The following is a 17,043-nucleotide window of genomic DNA, read 5'->3' on the forward strand; positions in this document are numbered from 1 at the left end:
AAGCAGAGCATTAGAAAACACCAGTTGTTTATTTAAAATAAGCCTTTTCTGAAATTGTTTAAAATATACCTTTTATAAGTAGATAGAAACTTTAAAACAACAAAAAAATGTAAAACAGTTTTAGTAATATCACATCAAAAGGGATGGTTCACTGAGATTGGAGTACCCTGTTCCAGAGTTCTGTGGAAAGTTTCTTTTAAACAAGACGGCACCGTATGACAGGTCTAACAGTCAGAAATACGTACAGGATCTAAATGTCTGACAAACAATCAACATAATTAATGTAATCTGTTGTGCTTGAGTGAAAGAGAAATGATGGGTAAACATTACAGATTTTTTTCCTGTACATAAAACTTGCCTGACATTTTCCATGTATGACTATGTAATAACTGCAGAGACAGCAGAGCCTGAATGCCACCTTGAGCAAGAAGATGTCTCAAAATGTTGATACTATTCTACTATGACGAGTTTGTAGTGACAAGATGAGATGATGTTCTGGAGACATTCGCACTGTAAACTGTCACACTGAGGTATCGTTCTTTTCAATTAGCAAGCTACCCTTAACTTTGCAAAATAAATACACTTAATACCTAATCAACATACAGAGCAATGACAAATTGCATTTCTTTTTAAAATATCCTGAATGGCCAGTATTTTCTCCAAATCCACATGAATAGAAAGAATTATTTTTTGCCAATAAATAAGTACACTTCCTGTGCATTGGGAGTTGCATTGAGGGCTAGAAAGGAATCTGGCAATTCCGATTAAGGTGACTCTGAAAAAGCTTTGTGCAAAACCCACATTCACACAGGTCCGATGTGTCCTTGGGTGCAGTGTTGAATTCTCCGTCCTTTAATGTGTCGCCTTTTAACAGCAATGTCTGTCCATGAGGTTAGAAAACAATCAGTAAACCCAGCTGACTGGAACCCACTGGGGCTCTACGAATAATCGCTCCACCTCCTCCTGCAGTTTGTCGAAGGCTTTGTCTAGATTGTCACTGACAATAGTCAGGTCAAAGTAGTGGCTGTAAGCCCGACGAATCCTGGCACTCTCGTCCACAGTCTTCTTCAAATCGTTCTCCTGTTACAGATAGAAATTCAGCCCATTAGGATTATGACAGCAACAACTATTTCATGAGTAATAACCCCTGACCAGTCCATCATCGCTCCCAAAAACATACCGTGAGTAGTTTGGTAGTAAGTCCAGCATCTATCACAGCCTGGTGCATAGCTCTTAGTGTGTCCAGTTCAGGAGCAGCAATGAACACCACAAATGGCATGAACTCCGCAGTCTTCAACAGCTTCAGGGCCTGGGCGGAAGATAAAAGCGTCACAATCAAAGATTTGGGAAGAAAAAAAAGATCTACACGTTGCAAGCGTGTGCCTTCAAATTACCTGAGGATTGACGTCCAGGATGCAGGTGCGGCCTGCATTCACCACTTCATGGATGGAGTCGATCTTGGTGCCGTAAAGGTTGGCATCATACTCTCCGTGCTCCAGGTAACGGTTCTCCTTCACGTCCTTCTCCATCTGCTCTCGCGTCACAAAGCAGTAGTTCTGGCCGTCTCGCTCTTCTTCCCTCGGCTGTCTTGACGTGACTGGAGATAAAATAATGAATAGAGGTGTTACATTAACTCTGGTATCAAATGTAGTTGCAGACTTATTCACTACCGGTCTCACTCACAGGGCACAGTGGTTCCATATCGCAGTGGGTTCATGACAATAAGCCTGTTCTTCAGGCTCCGCCTCCCAACTCCCTGGGCTCCAATCAGAACTAGCGTTTTCCTCTGAAACGGTGGCATCTTGGCTACTTCCTCATATATCTGCAGCTCATAACGGTCAAACTCTGTTCAAGGCAATTCACAGGCTGGATGAGTACCGTAAGGTTGTCTATGCATTTGCAGTTTGACAGTGGAAAAGTGAATTTAAAAAATATATATTTTATGTATAAAAATAAGATAAATTGGTAATGCACACCTGCATTCTTTGAAGTGAGGTACATCATTTTTTTCTTCTTCTTCTTTGCAGTTCCACAGATCATGCCTGAAAAACATTTACAGAAAGAAAAACAAATCAGATCAACACATGGTGGTGGTGCTAAGGCAACATTATGTCTGACTACTGTGATAGTTTGACACTACAGAGAGGCAGGGAGCAGAGTGTGAAGGAGTTGACTTGTGAGCACATGATTTGAACTAACCTGCACCAGAAATATCCAAGTCTCTTCTCACAAAAGCCTTCCTTTTCTCCTCCAAGAACTGACTGGGGATGAGTCCAGTCGCTCCACCAACAACTTTGCGTGCCTAGTCAGAAATTGGACCAGAGATATTTCACATAGTAAAAGATACCATGTCTAAGTATCTGTCACCAACATCTGCCCTTCTTTGGCGGGATCTTGCAACGTTGCAATGTAAATTTAATGTGACTTCTAATTAGATGTGCAGCTCTGGTTGAAGCAGCACTATCCTGGTCAGAAATGCATCTTCTCACCTGCCACCAGTTGGGATCCTCCTTGTTGACTACATGAAGGATGTCTCCCTTGGAAAAGGCAAGGCCTGCCTCTTTACAGGGGATCAAGTTGTCTGTGGCAGGATTATAGTTGAAGTGTGGCTTCAGATAAACCTACAAAATTGGGCATTAACAAGATATCAGACTATCACATCATACAAAGAGTATATACAACAGGATTGGGACAGTCAATATTTCTTTTTAATTTAGTTAAAAAAAATGTCAACATCTATCATAACTATCCACTGCTCCTCTGTGTCAGCAGTTGTGTGTACTCGTTACTGAAAGGGGGAGGTGGTACTCCAGTGAATAGGGTGGTGTGTGTGTGTGTGTGTGTGTGTGTCCCATATAGCGTAAGAAGGGTTATTAATAGAACCCTACAGGGCTCAATTTTCAGAAGCCAAGCATTCTGGGATCACCCTTGTCAGACAGCTCTCCCCAATTCCTGAAAGGTACAGTATTACAGCCATGTACACTTGGCCCACTGGGACTTACACATCTCGATTAACTTAAAGATTTAAACAGCTCAATTAAAGAAGTTGGGTTCAATTAAGATTTCCTGTAAAATTATTTTTAGTATTGCACATGTGAATTACTGTGGACAGGACAGTATGAATTGCAGCCTCCTTTCCCCCCTCCATCACCCACCTGTGGAGGAGACGGTGAGTCTCTGTAGCTGGGCAGGACCTTGAGCGTGACACTCCCAGTGCAGTTCCCCAACAGCTCCTGGAGTTCATGGGGACTCTGACTGACCTCGCACCCGTTCACCTCTCGGATTATGTCTCCTGTGTGCAGCATGCCCTGCCTGTCAATCGAGCTGCCGTGTAGGATCCGAGCAATCACCATCTCTCCCTGCTCCACACGAAATGTCACCCCCTGGAAGAGTAATTTAGTATCGTACAGTTACAATTCATAAATCACGCCGCAGGTCCATTTCACGGGCACGGTGTGTCTGTCTGCTGTGAAAGGAGCAATTCATGTCGGGTTGCTATGTGAAAGGAAGACACTTTAATAGTCAATGGAGAGCAGATAAATATATGAGTTAACACGTTCCCTCTGCAGAGCTGCAGCTCACAGAAGTGCCCGGCTTACTTACCAGTGGCTCGCCGGCTTTCTTCTGGATGCCAATCATCCTGACAGCATCAGCTGGCATGAGTGAACTCGAAATGAAGGCGCTGCTGTTTTCCGCAGTGTGGGGCATTTCGTAGCACTTTGCAGCCACTTTATCATGAGCTTCGATCAAAGACTGCAGCAGAAAAAAGAAGAACAGCAGCGGGAAGAAGAGACCGTATTAAAAGTATGTTTGCCACGCTCTGTACTTTATAATCTCTTAATTTAGTAACAAAAATCAGAAGTGCTATGTGGTTCATGCATCAAAATACAAAACTCTAAATAGTGATGGCACCTGTGACATGCATTTGTTAAAATAATAATTAAAATTTAAAAAACACTTTTATGTATTTACTAATTGAATAAATAAATAATTGAAATCCTTCTTGTTCTTACCCTCAGCAGACACAACATAGTGTGAGCATTGCTCAGACTACAAACTGCATCAGCAAATGGAAAGATTTACTTAAACAGTATGTGACGGTCTTCACCCCCGAACTTTACCCACATAACTCAGCCTGCTATTGGCTGGGAAAATACACCCCCCACCCTCCCATGCCACAGCTTGAAAGCGATTGAGAAGCTAAAGGGCAACAAAGAAGCAGAACTGCTGCCACTTCAGAGCGTTGATCAGATGTTAGAAGAAAAATGCTCTGACGTCTATTCCCACACAAATAGAACACAAGCTAGACTGGTCACTCGACCGCTATCCGGTCAATTTGTCCCCGTTTGAAGTTGTATACAAGAGGAATGAGTTGAAAGATACCTTGAAGTGCGGTTCCTGGAGGATTTTGACGAGCTCGGCAGCGGCCACATCTCCTTCTGGAAGGTTGTTCAGGGAATCCAGGATCTCTGTGACCAGCTGAACATTATCCTCACGGACAGCTTTTAGCTTAACTTCTTCAAGACGCTCATGGGCCTACACAGACACAGACAAGCACACAACCTTTATAAGGCTGCTGAGAGCAGTAAATACAAACAACCTGATGACCTGCATGCATTTCAGTTGCTTCTGTACTCTTTTTCTGCCTCCATCTCCGCTGCAAAAAGAGCTTTCTGCCAATCCAGAATTGAGTCCTAATTTTCCAACCCCCAAAAACTATTTTCTATCTTCACTAACCTCTTTGAACCCCCCAGTCCTCCTCCCCCCTGCACCCTTCTTCCAGGAGACTTCAGTAGACTACTGTCACCTACTTTACCAAAAAAATAGCTGACATACGCTCCTCCTTCTCCAACCCACCTCCTTCCAACTATATCACACTTCGCCTCAATCGCCCTCACTTCCCTGTTTCACCCCCCTGTCTCCTAACAAAGTTCTTACCTTGGTAACCTCTGCCCGTCCCACCAGCTGCCCCCTCAACCCCATTCCATCCCACATTCTACAGTCGATCGCCCCCGATCTTCTTCCCTTCCTCGTCCCCGTCTCATTAACAATGCTCTGTTATCTGGCTGTTTCCCCAACACTTTGAAGGAGGCAAGAGTTAACCCACTCCTGAAGAAACCCACCCTCAACCCTTCTGAAGAAAACAACTACAGACCGGTATCCCTTCTTCCCTTCCTGTCCAAAACTATCAAACGAGCCATCTTTAACCAACTCGCTTCCTATCTCCATAGTAACAACCTCCTTGACCCCCACCAGTCAGGCTTCAAGGCGGGCCATTCCACAGAGACTGCTCTCCTCGCTGTCGCGGAGCAACTCCACGCTGCTAGAGCCGCCTCTCTCTCCTCCGTCCTCATCCTTCTGGACCTTTCTGCAGCATTCGACACAGTAAACCACTTGATCCTTATCTCCACCCTTCAGGAACTTGGTGTCACAGGATCCGCGCTCTCTTTTCTCTCATCCTACCTTGATGGTCGCACCTACCGGGTAACTTGGAGAGGATCGGTGTCGGAACCTTGTCCTCTTACTACTGGAGTTCCTCAGGGCTCCGTCCTGGGTCCCCTCCTCTTCTCAATTTACACCAACTCCCTTGGCTCCGTCATTCGCTCGCATGGTTTTTCCTATCACAGCTATGCCGACGACACCCAACTAATTCTCTCCTTCCCCGACTCGGACACTCAGGTGGCGGCACAGATCTCTGCATGTCTGACTGACATCTCCCAGTGGATGTGAACTACTTTTCTTCCCTGGAAAAAACTCTCCCACTCAGGACCTGACTGTTAACTTCGGCGACTCTGTGTTAACGCCCACTCAGAATGCCAGGAACCTCGGCGTGACACTTGACTCCCAACTCTCCCTGACTGCCAACATCGCAGCGACAACACAATCCTGTAGATACACGCTCTACAACAGTGGTTCTCAACTTGTCTGGCTCCGGGACCCACCTTTACCCCTTAATGAGAAGCCGGGGGGGGGGTCCAAACATGGACGGACGAGCCGGAAAAAAAGACGAAGCTCCGCTGCATTACAAAAAGTCCCTTCAAAATAAAATCACGGGATAATTATTATTATTTTTTTTAATTTTCCCAAGCAAAGGCCCACTACAAACGGGTCCGCGACCCACCAGTTGAGAAACACTGCTCTACAACATCAGGAGAATACGACCCCTTCTCACTCAGAAGGCGGCACAGGTACCGATTCAGGCTCTTGTCATCTCCCGCCTTGACTACTGTAACTCTCTCCTGGCAGGTCTCCCAGGTACCGACTAGAGCTGCAACTAACGATTATTTTAATAATCGATTCATCTGTCGATTATTTGTTCGATTAATCGATGAATCGGATAAAAAAATAAAAAATGTAAAAACATTAATTTCCAACCCTTTATTGAAAAATAGAACTGACTGTGCACTTTCTAAATATGTTTTGCACTAACAGATTGCTCCTTGAACATCCCTAAGTAAGCAAATAAAATGGACTAACACAAAAAACATACACACATCGCATGATGTATACTTTACAGCCGCCAAATTAAATATATTAGGCACAAAATCATGAATCATCGCCGTGGTGCTCCCGTGCCAGGCCATGTCGCTTTTGCATATCTTACAGACATGTCAACCCTCCCGAATTTCAAAGCCCCTCCCGAAAATATCCCGGCCCGACCTTTCTCCTGATTTCCACCCGGACAACAATATTGCTGCACCACCCGTCACTGGGCGCGCTGTTTCAGACCGAACAATAATAAAGGTTACACCTTGAAGTCGAGCGCGGCGATTAGAACGTAAAACTACTGGCGCTGCAAAGAAAACCGCAGCACCCCCCCCCCCCCCCCCCGTTGCCCGCTAGGACCCGCACCCCCCATTTCAGTGTGAAATATTTAGATCGCATTGGCTTCTCTTCCTCCGCATGTTTCAGAACAGTAGTACGGGTCTCTCCGATGGTCTGCTGCGCGAGCGCTCAACTTTTTTTTTCTCAGCTCTGCGCGGTGCGCGCAACTTTCTTTTAATACTCAAAGATAATAGTCGCGCGACACAACGAATCGATAATGAAATTCGTTGCCAACGCTTTTAATAATCGATTTTAATCGATTTCATCGATTCGTTGTTGCAGCCCTAGTACCGACATTCGACCACTGCAGCTCATCGACTGGTCTTCAACCTTCTGAAATACTCCCAGACCACACCACTTCTCCGTTCTTTTCATTGGTTATCAGTGGCTGCTCGCATCCAGTTCAAAACATTGGTACTGACGTACCATGCTGTGAATGGATCTGGACCAGTCTACAGCCAGGACATGGTGAAACCCTACATCCCAACCCACACACTCCGATCTGCATCTGCCAAGCTGCTTGTTCCTCCCTCACTGAGAGAAAAGCACTCAGCGAGATCGCGACTCTTCGCTGTCCTGGCTCCCAGATGGTGGAATGAGCTCTCTGATGTCAGCTAAATGACATGTAATGTAATGTAACTTGAATGAGGATCAACCTCTGAGCGAACATCCTTTTCCTCCAAAAAGAAACAACAACTAGAAAAGGCATTTCCTCCTGAAAATGCAATGGAAATATAGAAATGAAAAAGCTGAAATTAATTTGAAACATTGCTGAAAGAATAGAAATAGAAGCTGAAATGAATTTAAAAATGGCTGAAAATACAGAAATGAGAAAAGCTGAAATGAACTTCAAAGATTTGCAAAAAAACAAATGTGAGAAGCTTCTATGGGTTTTGAAAAACATACAGAAATAATAAAAGCTGAGAATTATAAAATATATTTTGTAGTAATACAAGTAGTAGTACTAGTTAGAGTAATTGTGTTACTAGCAGTAAAAGAAGTAAGTACTAGTTGTACTAGTATTTGAAAGAGCAGTTCATATTTTAACAAAACAGCTTAATTCTGTGCTTCATGGTTAAGGTAGAGATAATCATTGAGGCTTTTATTTTGAAATAAGGCAAGGAGGTTCTGAAATGTCCTCTGTAAGACGTGAACACCTTCACGTCCTGTCAGGTTCCACTAATCAGCTAATATGGATCAGCTGTGAGTCACAGACAGAACAAAAAAATAATGTGATTTTGAGAGGCTCAGTGTGGTTTACATGTCTCTCTGTGTCTTAAAACGGTTGTGGTCGTGAAGACAAAAGTGCCATATTTCTTTTACCGGAATCTGATGCTCCCCTCACTCTATATTTCCGGAACATTCCAAAGTTGCCCTATAGCTCACTACATAGAAAACCATGTAAAACTCAGAAGTATAATAGATATCAACAAGCCGTTTTTAAAATAAAATAGTTTAGACTCGTGTCAACATTTTAAAGTTTAAATGGTGTTTCTAGCTAAAAGATTGGCGAAGCAGAAAAAGTTGAAGAAATTTTGAGAGGATTTTAAAATTACTCCAATAGATTCAACTATTTTCAATTATAAATTCAATTATAAGAGCTAGAAAGCTGAAAAGTAATAGTACCCCTCTCCCGAAGGAGCTGAACATTTTAATAGTTGAATGGTCTTAACAGCTGAAAAATGCATCAATGCATTCCAATAATTAAACAACACTTTAAATTCAATAAAAAATTCCAAATGTTTGGACTTTTTAAAAGGCAACTTCATGGCACAACTTGTTTGTCCCTCCCCTTCGTGTAAATCTGGTAATCCTTCATCTATGTTCTCCCACTGGCTGGGATTTGTTTGGTAGAGGATAATATGAAAAACATTTAGCATGTAACTACACAACCAGTTACACCCAGTGAGCACACAGGTGTTGGTTCCTTGTTTAACAGCCCGTTGTTTCTCAAAATTGACGTACATTTCTCAGAACTCAGTTAAGAACCTGTGGTGTTACGGGAATTGAATAGCTTACTGGAGATTTTGATGTTTAACACAGAGAAAAGATCCTTTGGTTAAACCATAACTGATAAAACACTATTGTTTCAAGTGGTTCTGTTGTTCCGTCCAAAATCTACATCAAAATGCCATATTCTTGTAATTGTATGCAAATCATAAACGGCTGTTATATGAATATGTTCCTGTCATACACAGAAGACAAAGGGAATGAAACTGTTAAATGTAGTGTCCACGACCACAGACAACGCTTGAGGACAAGAGCTTGCCTTTGTGAAAGATATTATAATATTCATAAAGATGGTGGTTGAACTTTGTGACCGTAATCTGCATTGGAGATGATATTTCTGTCATGTAAGCCATTTGTTCTTCATTCTATCAACCTCGTTGTTTTGTGAAAATGTGTGTGAAATATTTGAAAAGAAAGAGTTTTTGACTACTCCAGCTTACTAAGCAAAGCTTTACATTACTTTTTGTGTTTGTTGACATAGATCGTTGGAGTACCCGGAAAACCGGAATATGTAAATCTCATAATGGTTTCTCTCCAATAAAAGACAAGCATAGTAATAGCTTGCATTAGATAGGAAACCTTTCCTTCAACCTTACCTTGACCACACACATAATAAGCATATACGGCAAAAGTAGTTAATGTCACAGGGTCGCACATGACAAGGAGCTGTGCATATGCGTGTTGAAGCTTGATGAACAGCAAATGGGATTGCAACTGTGTCTGTGTGTGTGTGTGTGTGTGTGTGTGTGTGTGGTGTTTTTTACCTTTGCAAGGGAGAGGACGATGGGGCTCTCCATGATGCCTCGGAGAAATATGAGATCAATATCATTGGCTCCTGAGCCTAATGGCAGATATTTCAGGTTGTCCAGTACCTGCTGCATGGCTGAAGGGAAACATGCAAAGATTGGGTTAACAGAGTTGGTCAAATGGTTCAGCGAACGGAAGTGGGGTAGTTGTCACTCTGGTGCTCTCTGCTACGAGCTCACATGGATATATTCATGTTGAATATGTTTTTTTAATTCCACACTTTTTCAGCGGGGGTGGGGCTGTTATAATGGTAGGGGAAACAATGGGAGCTTAAAAGGCGAGAACAATAGTTGACAGTCTATCAGCGGGCCAATTCACAGAGCACAGCTCTTATTTCTGCAGCAGCAATAACACACAGAATCACAAAGGAATTTTTCTACCCGCAGAACTGCTTTGTAGAGAAAGGAGAAAGCAAGAAACCAAAGCCCAAAATCCTTAAAGAAAATAATTTCATATTCAACTTGAATTATCCTCATTTCAATAAAATAGTACACAGAAATGCAGTCCCCGTATGAGCCGATACATTGCTTTGCAAGTTCATTCTGTGGCAATTCTGTTGTGTGTTTTTATTGTAGGTCATAAAAGGGAATATTGTTCAGAGGAAGCTGAAAAACACACCTGCAGGACTATCCCTGGCCACCATTCAAATGATAATACAATGTCAAATTTAGCAGATTAGTTAGGGCTTGGTCTTTGAGCTTTGTATTAACAGCTTACCTTTTCCAGACTTCGCATTGTCCACAGTCATGATTAACACTCCTCTGCTCAGGAAGGTGAAACACCCAACTGTCTGCTTAAAGAAACAAAGGCAACTGGATGGCTGCAGAAGGTAGAAGAAAAGCCTTCAAATCAGTAGGCTGTAGCCATGGTAATTATACAGTACAAGCCATGTCATGAATAATGAAGCAAGCTTAAATCATGTTTCTACAAATTCAGAATCACAATGGATACATGAGGTAGAAAAACCAGTTTGTGTGTGCATCTTTGCCCAGAGAGCTACAATGCATTGAGGGAAGGACAAAGAGGGTCCTTGAGTGACAAAAGAATGAGTCTCCGGCCTTTCTGGCTGAGGGTTGTGGCAGCCGCACAGAGGGAGGCCTCTGGGAACTCAAAACAGAGTGAGGCAAAAACAGCCCTAGCATTGCCTGAGTGAGAAACACATGCTTTATGAACATAGTCCCATTTAACTGTACAGTGTGAGGCACATTTACATGATATATTCAACACTGTAGTCAATTCATAAAATGTCAGAAAAAATGAGAGGGAAAGGGGAAAATAATCATACCAAGTCCCCCCCCCCCCAAAAAAAAAAGAAAGCTAGAAACTCACCTTTAAACCTAGTTCAAATCATCAGTGCAGCACTGTGGTAGCCCCCCACGATTACTTCTAAACACTTTGGTACCTCGGGGCTGGAGAGAAAAAAGAAATAACTACCTATATAATGAATTGTCAAAGAAACATTGTCAAAGAAAAAACACATGGTCATGGTCCATTTCACTGAAATATTGTTGTAGGATTTTAGTTTGTCATCTGCTGTAATTGTTACAGTTGCTTGTAGAAACCACTTTTTAAAAACTGAGAAATCAGGCTTGTTTACAACTATACCACGACCACAAAAACACCTCAAACCTTTTGGTATAATAATTATTTCTGTAAATAGTGTATCTGTATTATTGAATAGAATATTTAATTACATCTATTGTGGATTCTTGTTTATATTTATTCATTGTGCTACATTCATTTATAACTGGTTTGATCTTTGATCTTGTTATTTTGTGTGTTTCTCCACTTGGGGACAAATTAAGGGTTATCTTATACACATTTTGGAGCAAGGTACAATTGTCCCCCATACAAGCTAAAACAGGCTAACATTTGTACAACTAACCCAATATTAATAATAATGGCTTTCCCCACAAATTAGACTCAGGTACGATATGTTGGGTAAATGTTCTTTGATTTATTGAAATGTATTTGATCCAATTATTACATTAGTAAATAAATGCAACATGCCTGAAAAGTATATTTGGTAACTGTAAAGTGTCTCCATCAGTATTCAACTTGATGACTATTCTAAACGCTAAGGGATCGGTATTCTATTCTTGTATTTATGTCATGGGTTAATAGACCTGAGTCAAGTGTGTCGCTTGCTGTAACACGTTGCACTCACACACCCTGAGCTCAGTCTACATTAATGGAAGAGCAGTCGTATGGGTTCTCATGAAGGCGCATACGCTCACAAATGGGGAAGTTGTTCTAATGTCACGGAACAACACGAAAGTCACTCTTTTTCCCCCAAGAAAGGTGTTGGCCGCACTGATTTAAATGCACGCCTTTCCATCTGAGATAACTTAGCTGAAAGTTATCAGGATTGCGTAAAGCCACAGCGATCTAGTGTGCTTTGTAAATACGTTGATCGAGGTCGTAATTGGCGTTAACTACAGTAGTACCCGTCCAGAACCAAGTTGGTGCCAGACACGGCTTGTTCTCAGCTCACATGAAGGCACGTTAGCCGGGCTAACGCTTCATAGCAAACACTGGCTTGCGCTTAAGCCGTAAGTATCATACCGACGCTCAAATGCGGGTTTGTTACCACAAATGAACAACCAGGCCAGCAAAATGCATATATTTCCCTCCGCTGCACAACGTGGTTTTGTTGCGACGTAGCGTTCGTAGTCCAATGGTTAGCTAACGTTAGCAGCTAACCCGTAATAGCATGTGGCCCAGACCGGCTAAATCTAGCTAGTAGGCTAACATTAGCTAGCTAGGTAGTTTCATGCGAGCCAAGAAACTAGACGGTCCAATGATGATTCTTTCACGCAATACAGGAGTGTGTGGGGGGAAACTAATAGTTGATACGTTACCTGATTTAACCAGGTCCACCCAGTCACTCGTTCCCGCTTCTGTTCATTTCAGAGTTAATAATTACCTAACTAACAGACAACTCGCGCAGAAGTAACGTTAGTTAACTCTGGTGCTTTTCCAGAGTGCCCGCGCCCCTACACTCAGTTCCTCGTCCTTACAGTCAGCGATGTGCTAATGGCATCTAATGACTGCCCACCAATATAAAATACTTGAAAATATTTTTTTACAATATATGAAATTATCTGCGTGGAGGCCAATTGCATTAATAGTTTATTCAAATATATTTTTGACCAATTTACCGTGGTGACCTGTAAACCTAAATGTGAAAACAACGCTGTTGTTAGTGCTCTGTATACACTGAATTAAAAAAAAAGCTGCTAAAGAAAGTATTCAGTATTGGAGAGGATCAGTGTAACAGTAATAAAACATATATTTAGCAAAAGATCATGGAACATATTCGTAGCCACTGACAACAGATTTAAGAATTGGATTTCGAGGGAAAACTTACCCCGCCAGGAAGATATATTGCATCAGATCCCGACTATTGGCACCTGAGACATTCAATCCCCGCATCTTATATATAAATATATAAATAATCTCATTTGTAGCACCCATCAACACGAAGCGACAATCTCCTGCACTGAATCTGGTTTGAGAGCCCAGTGCTTTAGTAAGGGTGTCATAACAGAGTTAACCCAACTCTCAAGGTTGAGTGATTCCCGTTTGCTGTATGCAAGTCCCTTGATCGGATTAAAGTGTTAATCTGTTTGCAGGCAAGGTGGAGATGCATCTCAGATGGTTTTCATATAAAAAGTGCAATAAATACAACACCGTGGTCCACTCAAGTTACGTAATTTTTATTTAACGCTCCCCAAAAAGAACGCAGCAGACATTAGGAACACGATTTGTACTTCTTAAAACAAAAAACATATTTAGATTCCTGCCTACCAGTAGAGAGCAGTGTCACTCCATCGGTGAATGACACACAGATATGAACAGATGTTCAACATGTACTAGTCCAAAGCAGCACTGTCCTGATGTTAAAGCCAAATGAGCCAGAGGGAGACAGTGGGTCAACATTTCAATAAAATGTTTTAATACAGCAGTGACAGCATTACATAGCAAAGCAGTTTAATTACACAATGTTTATTCCATGCAGCACAAGTCCCTTTGGTGTCAGTCAAAGACATTGCAGCAGGTTTGTGGTTTTGATTAATATGGCAGCGTCACCACAGGGGCAGCCCATCATACCTACAAGACACAGAGCTATTTAGTATCATTACAAGTTAAACTACACATTTATGGAAGTACTTTTCTGTAATTTCATCTCACGTATTCTATAATCCAATGCAAGACCATACATCATATTGCATAAACCTGACATGGACATTAAGTAAATGAACAAAAGCATTACAGGGTGAATTAAAAAAAGCGACCTTATGAAATAACTTACATGATGTAGTTTGATCTCGGAATACTTTCTGTGCTCTCCCTCATGAACACATCAGAGAATACAGTATCTGGGGTGTCTCTTTTTCCATACCTATGCATTAAAAAAAGAGCAAAAGCAACAGGTCAATTATTCTTTGCATCTGCGTTTAAAAATGATATGAACCAACAGTTTGTCATAGAAACTGTGAAAACTAACCTCTGTCTTGTAATGAGATTTATGTAATGTCTTAGTGCAGAATAATATTTGGCGAGCTCTTCGGGTGGTGCACCTTCCCGGGGACTGGCGGGCTTGACTGGATATGCGGTGACGCCGGAGTCAATCCAAGCCAAGAGGCAGAGAGCCAGGATGCTCCGCGACATCAAAGCACTGGAACAAATCCTGGATCACAGTCAAAATGCACAGTAAACCCAAATATTAGTCAATGTAAGAAAAATCTGCAGTAGTAGCTTCATATTGGACTCATACTCCACCGTGAAAGCCTCCAGATGAAATCTTATTTACCTACATTCAATCCAAAAGTGTGTCTCTGACATCAAAGGTATGAAATAAAATAAACATGCTTACATTTTAATGCGACCCTTGAAATTTTGTCTGTAGGTGATTTTGTCGCTGTTGAAAGCTCCTCCTTCCGATTCCCAACATTGCCTGTGTTTTATACTGTGCGTGTCAGATAAGGAGGAGGGACATTTCTTTCACTTTTGTTGTACTCCTGAGAAATATCTACTCCCTCATTATTTTATTACTGCCTGAGGGTAAAGACATTACATTACATGTCATTTAGCTGACGCTTTTATCCAAAGCGACCTAAAATTAAGTGCATTTCAACCATAAGGATACAAACTCAAAGAACAAAAAACAAAGTGCAATTTCATCAAATAGGCCGATTTACAACTTATAGATAAGAGCCATTATGAGTACAATGAACAAACAGATACTCCGTTATATCCTTATTATCGTAAGGTGTCATTGTCACATAATTAGATTAATCCAAATGATAATTAATTTACTTAAAGGTGTATATGTATTTTTGTGTATGTATATGGGAAAAAAACATAACAAATTTACTGCAGAAGTCAACAAGTACTTTGATAATTAAGTAATTATTCCTAAATTACCAAAAATGAAACAATGAGTTTAATTGCCCACATGTTTTATTTATATTCCTTTTAGATGTAGTTATTTTATTCATAATCATTCAAAGAAGCCGTTACATGTTTTAGTGGTAGAAAACGCTGCAAATTAAACATCTGTTCAAACGTAACTTTTGATGGAAAAGTAAAGGCACAAGCAGAGACAATCACAATTAATATAGAGTGTCCACTTAAGAGTCACAGCCGGCATTCTACGTTTCAATAAAACCGATGATGTGTATCTTAGAATGGTCGACGGCGGTCCGTTATTTTCACATTAGGTTGAAATGTGTTTTGAAAGATAATGTTTCATTTCATAGTGAATTGCAGAGGGGTATGCACAACAAATTTAAACAAAGTGCAGATGTGGTTCTTGTTATCACATTAGCAATTTATAACCCTCACCTCAATAATTATTTTGAATACAAAACAGTGGCCTAAAAAACACTACTGACTGACACACAGTTGTTTAAAGATAATTACTAAACTATTTGACCAAAGCAAGAGGCATAGCCCCAAATTGCACCAAATCATTGAAGAAAGGGCAGAAAAGCACCGAAACCCACAGACTTCCGATTCCAGGTTGTCAGAGTGCACAAAAAGCTTTTAGTCCCTAATTTGTAAGATTACTTTGATGGTGACCATTTTCTTTGAAGAGCACTCTTGTTAAATTTGACAGTAGTTTTGTGCTGTCGTTTTCCTATACGACAATCACGCGAGAAGCTCTATTCCAGAGCGACGGCACAGTCTTTGCAGGGAACACACACATATGTATTGTATAGAGTTTAGATTTACTTTTTCTATATATATATTTTTTTCTTTTTCAATATTTATATAGATATCAATGTCAAATGACTTCGGGAACCCTGTTAAAATATTCTGATGGTACGTTTACAGTAGGGATGTAGCACTGTAACTGTGATTAGTACTGTATTGTACATACACAATTCTAATCATATATATATATATATATATATATATATATATATATACATATTATTTATTTATGATATATTTTGATTTTACAACTTAACAAGACAGCACTCTAGAACTTTGAGAATAGAAGGCAAGATGAAACGAGAGACAAGAAAAAACACAATACAGAAAAACAAAGAATAATAACAACCACAACATATCTTTATCACATTCGCACAGCAACAGTCAGACATGAGTGCATTTTGATTGTTTCATCAGGTCGAGTCAGTATCAGTCGATGGGGTCCAGTTTAAGACTGGTTTCCATATCTTGATGAATCCTTTGACATTGTCATGGAGGGTGTGGTTCAACTTTTCCAAAGGAAGAACTTCCCAAAATCCCCATATGCCAATCGCCTGTAGAAGGGATATCTTTAGAAATCCAGAATCTGCGAATAGTCTTTTGTGCTATTTACGATAGTATTCTAATGAGTTTAGTGTTGGACTGCTCACTTTGGCTGCCAGAATACATTGAGGGGCTCAAAGCTCCAAATCATATACGATCAGGGAAACCCCTTCTTCCTTCACTTCTCTACAATATGTTTGCACACTTGTGTATATAAGTACCAGCTTCAGAATTACATCTACTACATAGGGGAATCTAGGCCAAGCCTCCCTTTCCTCAGTGGTGTACAATGCACTCTGTGTAACATCTTAAATGGTCATTTTCTATCTGTGCTACAGCTCAGAATCTTAAGTGTGTTTTCCGTAATGGATGTATCTTCATCTATCTTGACACTACATGTCAATCTGCCACTGTTTGCTGATGAGGTCAGTGGAGTAATTAAGATTAACCAGGGACTAGTATGATCACAAGCAGCTTATGGAGAATAAGAAATGCAACACTATATTTTCAACACTCTGTTACGGCTGTTTTACTTGAATAAAAATGTGCCACATTTATTTGAGGACAAGGGATTTGCTGCATAGAGCAAGGTAATTATGAATGCCTGATTGAAATACTTAGTCACATCAGCTTGTC

At 41.0% G+C, this 17,043-nt stretch overlaps 2 protein-coding genes across 4 annotated transcripts; both read right to left on the reverse strand.

Annotated features, from left to right (window-relative positions):
• Positions 1-8: 8 nt before the first annotated feature.
• Positions 9-12,671, reverse strand: LOC119197057 (protein PALS2-like). 3 transcript variants are annotated; one of them, XM_037453010.2, is made up of 14 exons: positions 12,504-12,671; positions 10,972-11,051; positions 10,360-10,432; positions 9,600-9,718; positions 4,384-4,536; positions 3,604-3,753; positions 3,156-3,383; positions 2,490-2,621; positions 2,200-2,302; positions 1,977-2,042; positions 1,684-1,845; positions 1,395-1,597; positions 1,181-1,309; positions 9-1,080 (listed from the first exon to the last, which is right to left on the reverse strand). In XM_037453010.2, the coding sequence occupies exons 3-14, from the start codon at positions 10,388-10,390 to the stop codon at positions 904-906; spliced, it is 1,653 nt and encodes a 550-aa protein (XP_037308907.2). In that variant the 5' UTR covers positions 10,391-10,432; positions 10,972-11,051; positions 12,504-12,671; the 3' UTR covers positions 9-903. The 3 variants fall into 3 exon arrangements, with proteins under 3 accessions (XP_037308907.2, XP_037308905.2, XP_062421703.1); XM_037453008.2 differs by having other exon boundaries at positions 10,360-10,462; XM_062565719.1 differs by lacking the exons at positions 10,972-11,051; positions 12,504-12,671 and having other exon boundaries at positions 10,360-10,944.
• A 906-nt stretch (positions 12,672-13,577) lies between these two features.
• On the reverse strand, positions 13,578-14,589 carry LOC119197064 (peptide YY-like). Its single transcript, XM_037453022.2, has 4 exons — positions 14,522-14,589; positions 14,153-14,335; positions 13,958-14,047; positions 13,578-13,755 (listed from the first exon to the last, which is right to left on the reverse strand). Coding segments are annotated over exons 1-4 (300 nt in total). The 5' UTR covers positions 14,524-14,589; the 3' UTR covers positions 13,578-13,730.
• Between the last annotated feature and the right edge of the window lie 2,454 nt (positions 14,590-17,043).

The sequence above is a fragment of the Pungitius pungitius genome, chromosome 11 (assembly GCF_949316345.1).
Source record: "Pungitius pungitius chromosome 11, fPunPun2.1, whole genome shotgun sequence".
Taxonomy (NCBI): domain Eukaryota; kingdom Metazoa; phylum Chordata; class Actinopteri; order Perciformes; family Gasterosteidae; genus Pungitius; species Pungitius pungitius.

Excerpts from the sequence above, each read along its gene's own strand:
- LOC119197064 (XM_037453022.2), bottom strand. Across the intron at positions 14,048-14,152 it reads AATCTCATTACAAGACAGAG|GTATGGAAAAAGAGACACCC; the intron begins GTTAGTTTTCAC and ends TTTAATGCATAG. Across the intron at positions 13,756-13,957 it reads CCGAGATCAAACTACATCAT|GTATGATGGGCTGCCCCTGT; the intron begins GTAAGTTATTTC and ends TGTGTCTTGTAG.
- LOC119197057 (XM_037453010.2), bottom strand. The coding sequence starts at position 10,390 with ATGACTGTGGACAATGCGAAGTCTGGAAAAG. Across the intron at positions 1,846-1,976 it reads CCTCACTTCAAAGAATGCAG|AGTTTGACCGTTATGAGCTG; the intron begins GTGTGCATTACC and ends TGCCTTGAACAG. Across the intron at positions 1,081-1,180 it reads TTACTACCAAACTACTCACG|GAGAACGATTTGAAGAAGAC; the intron begins GTATGTTTTTGG and ends TATCTGTAACAG.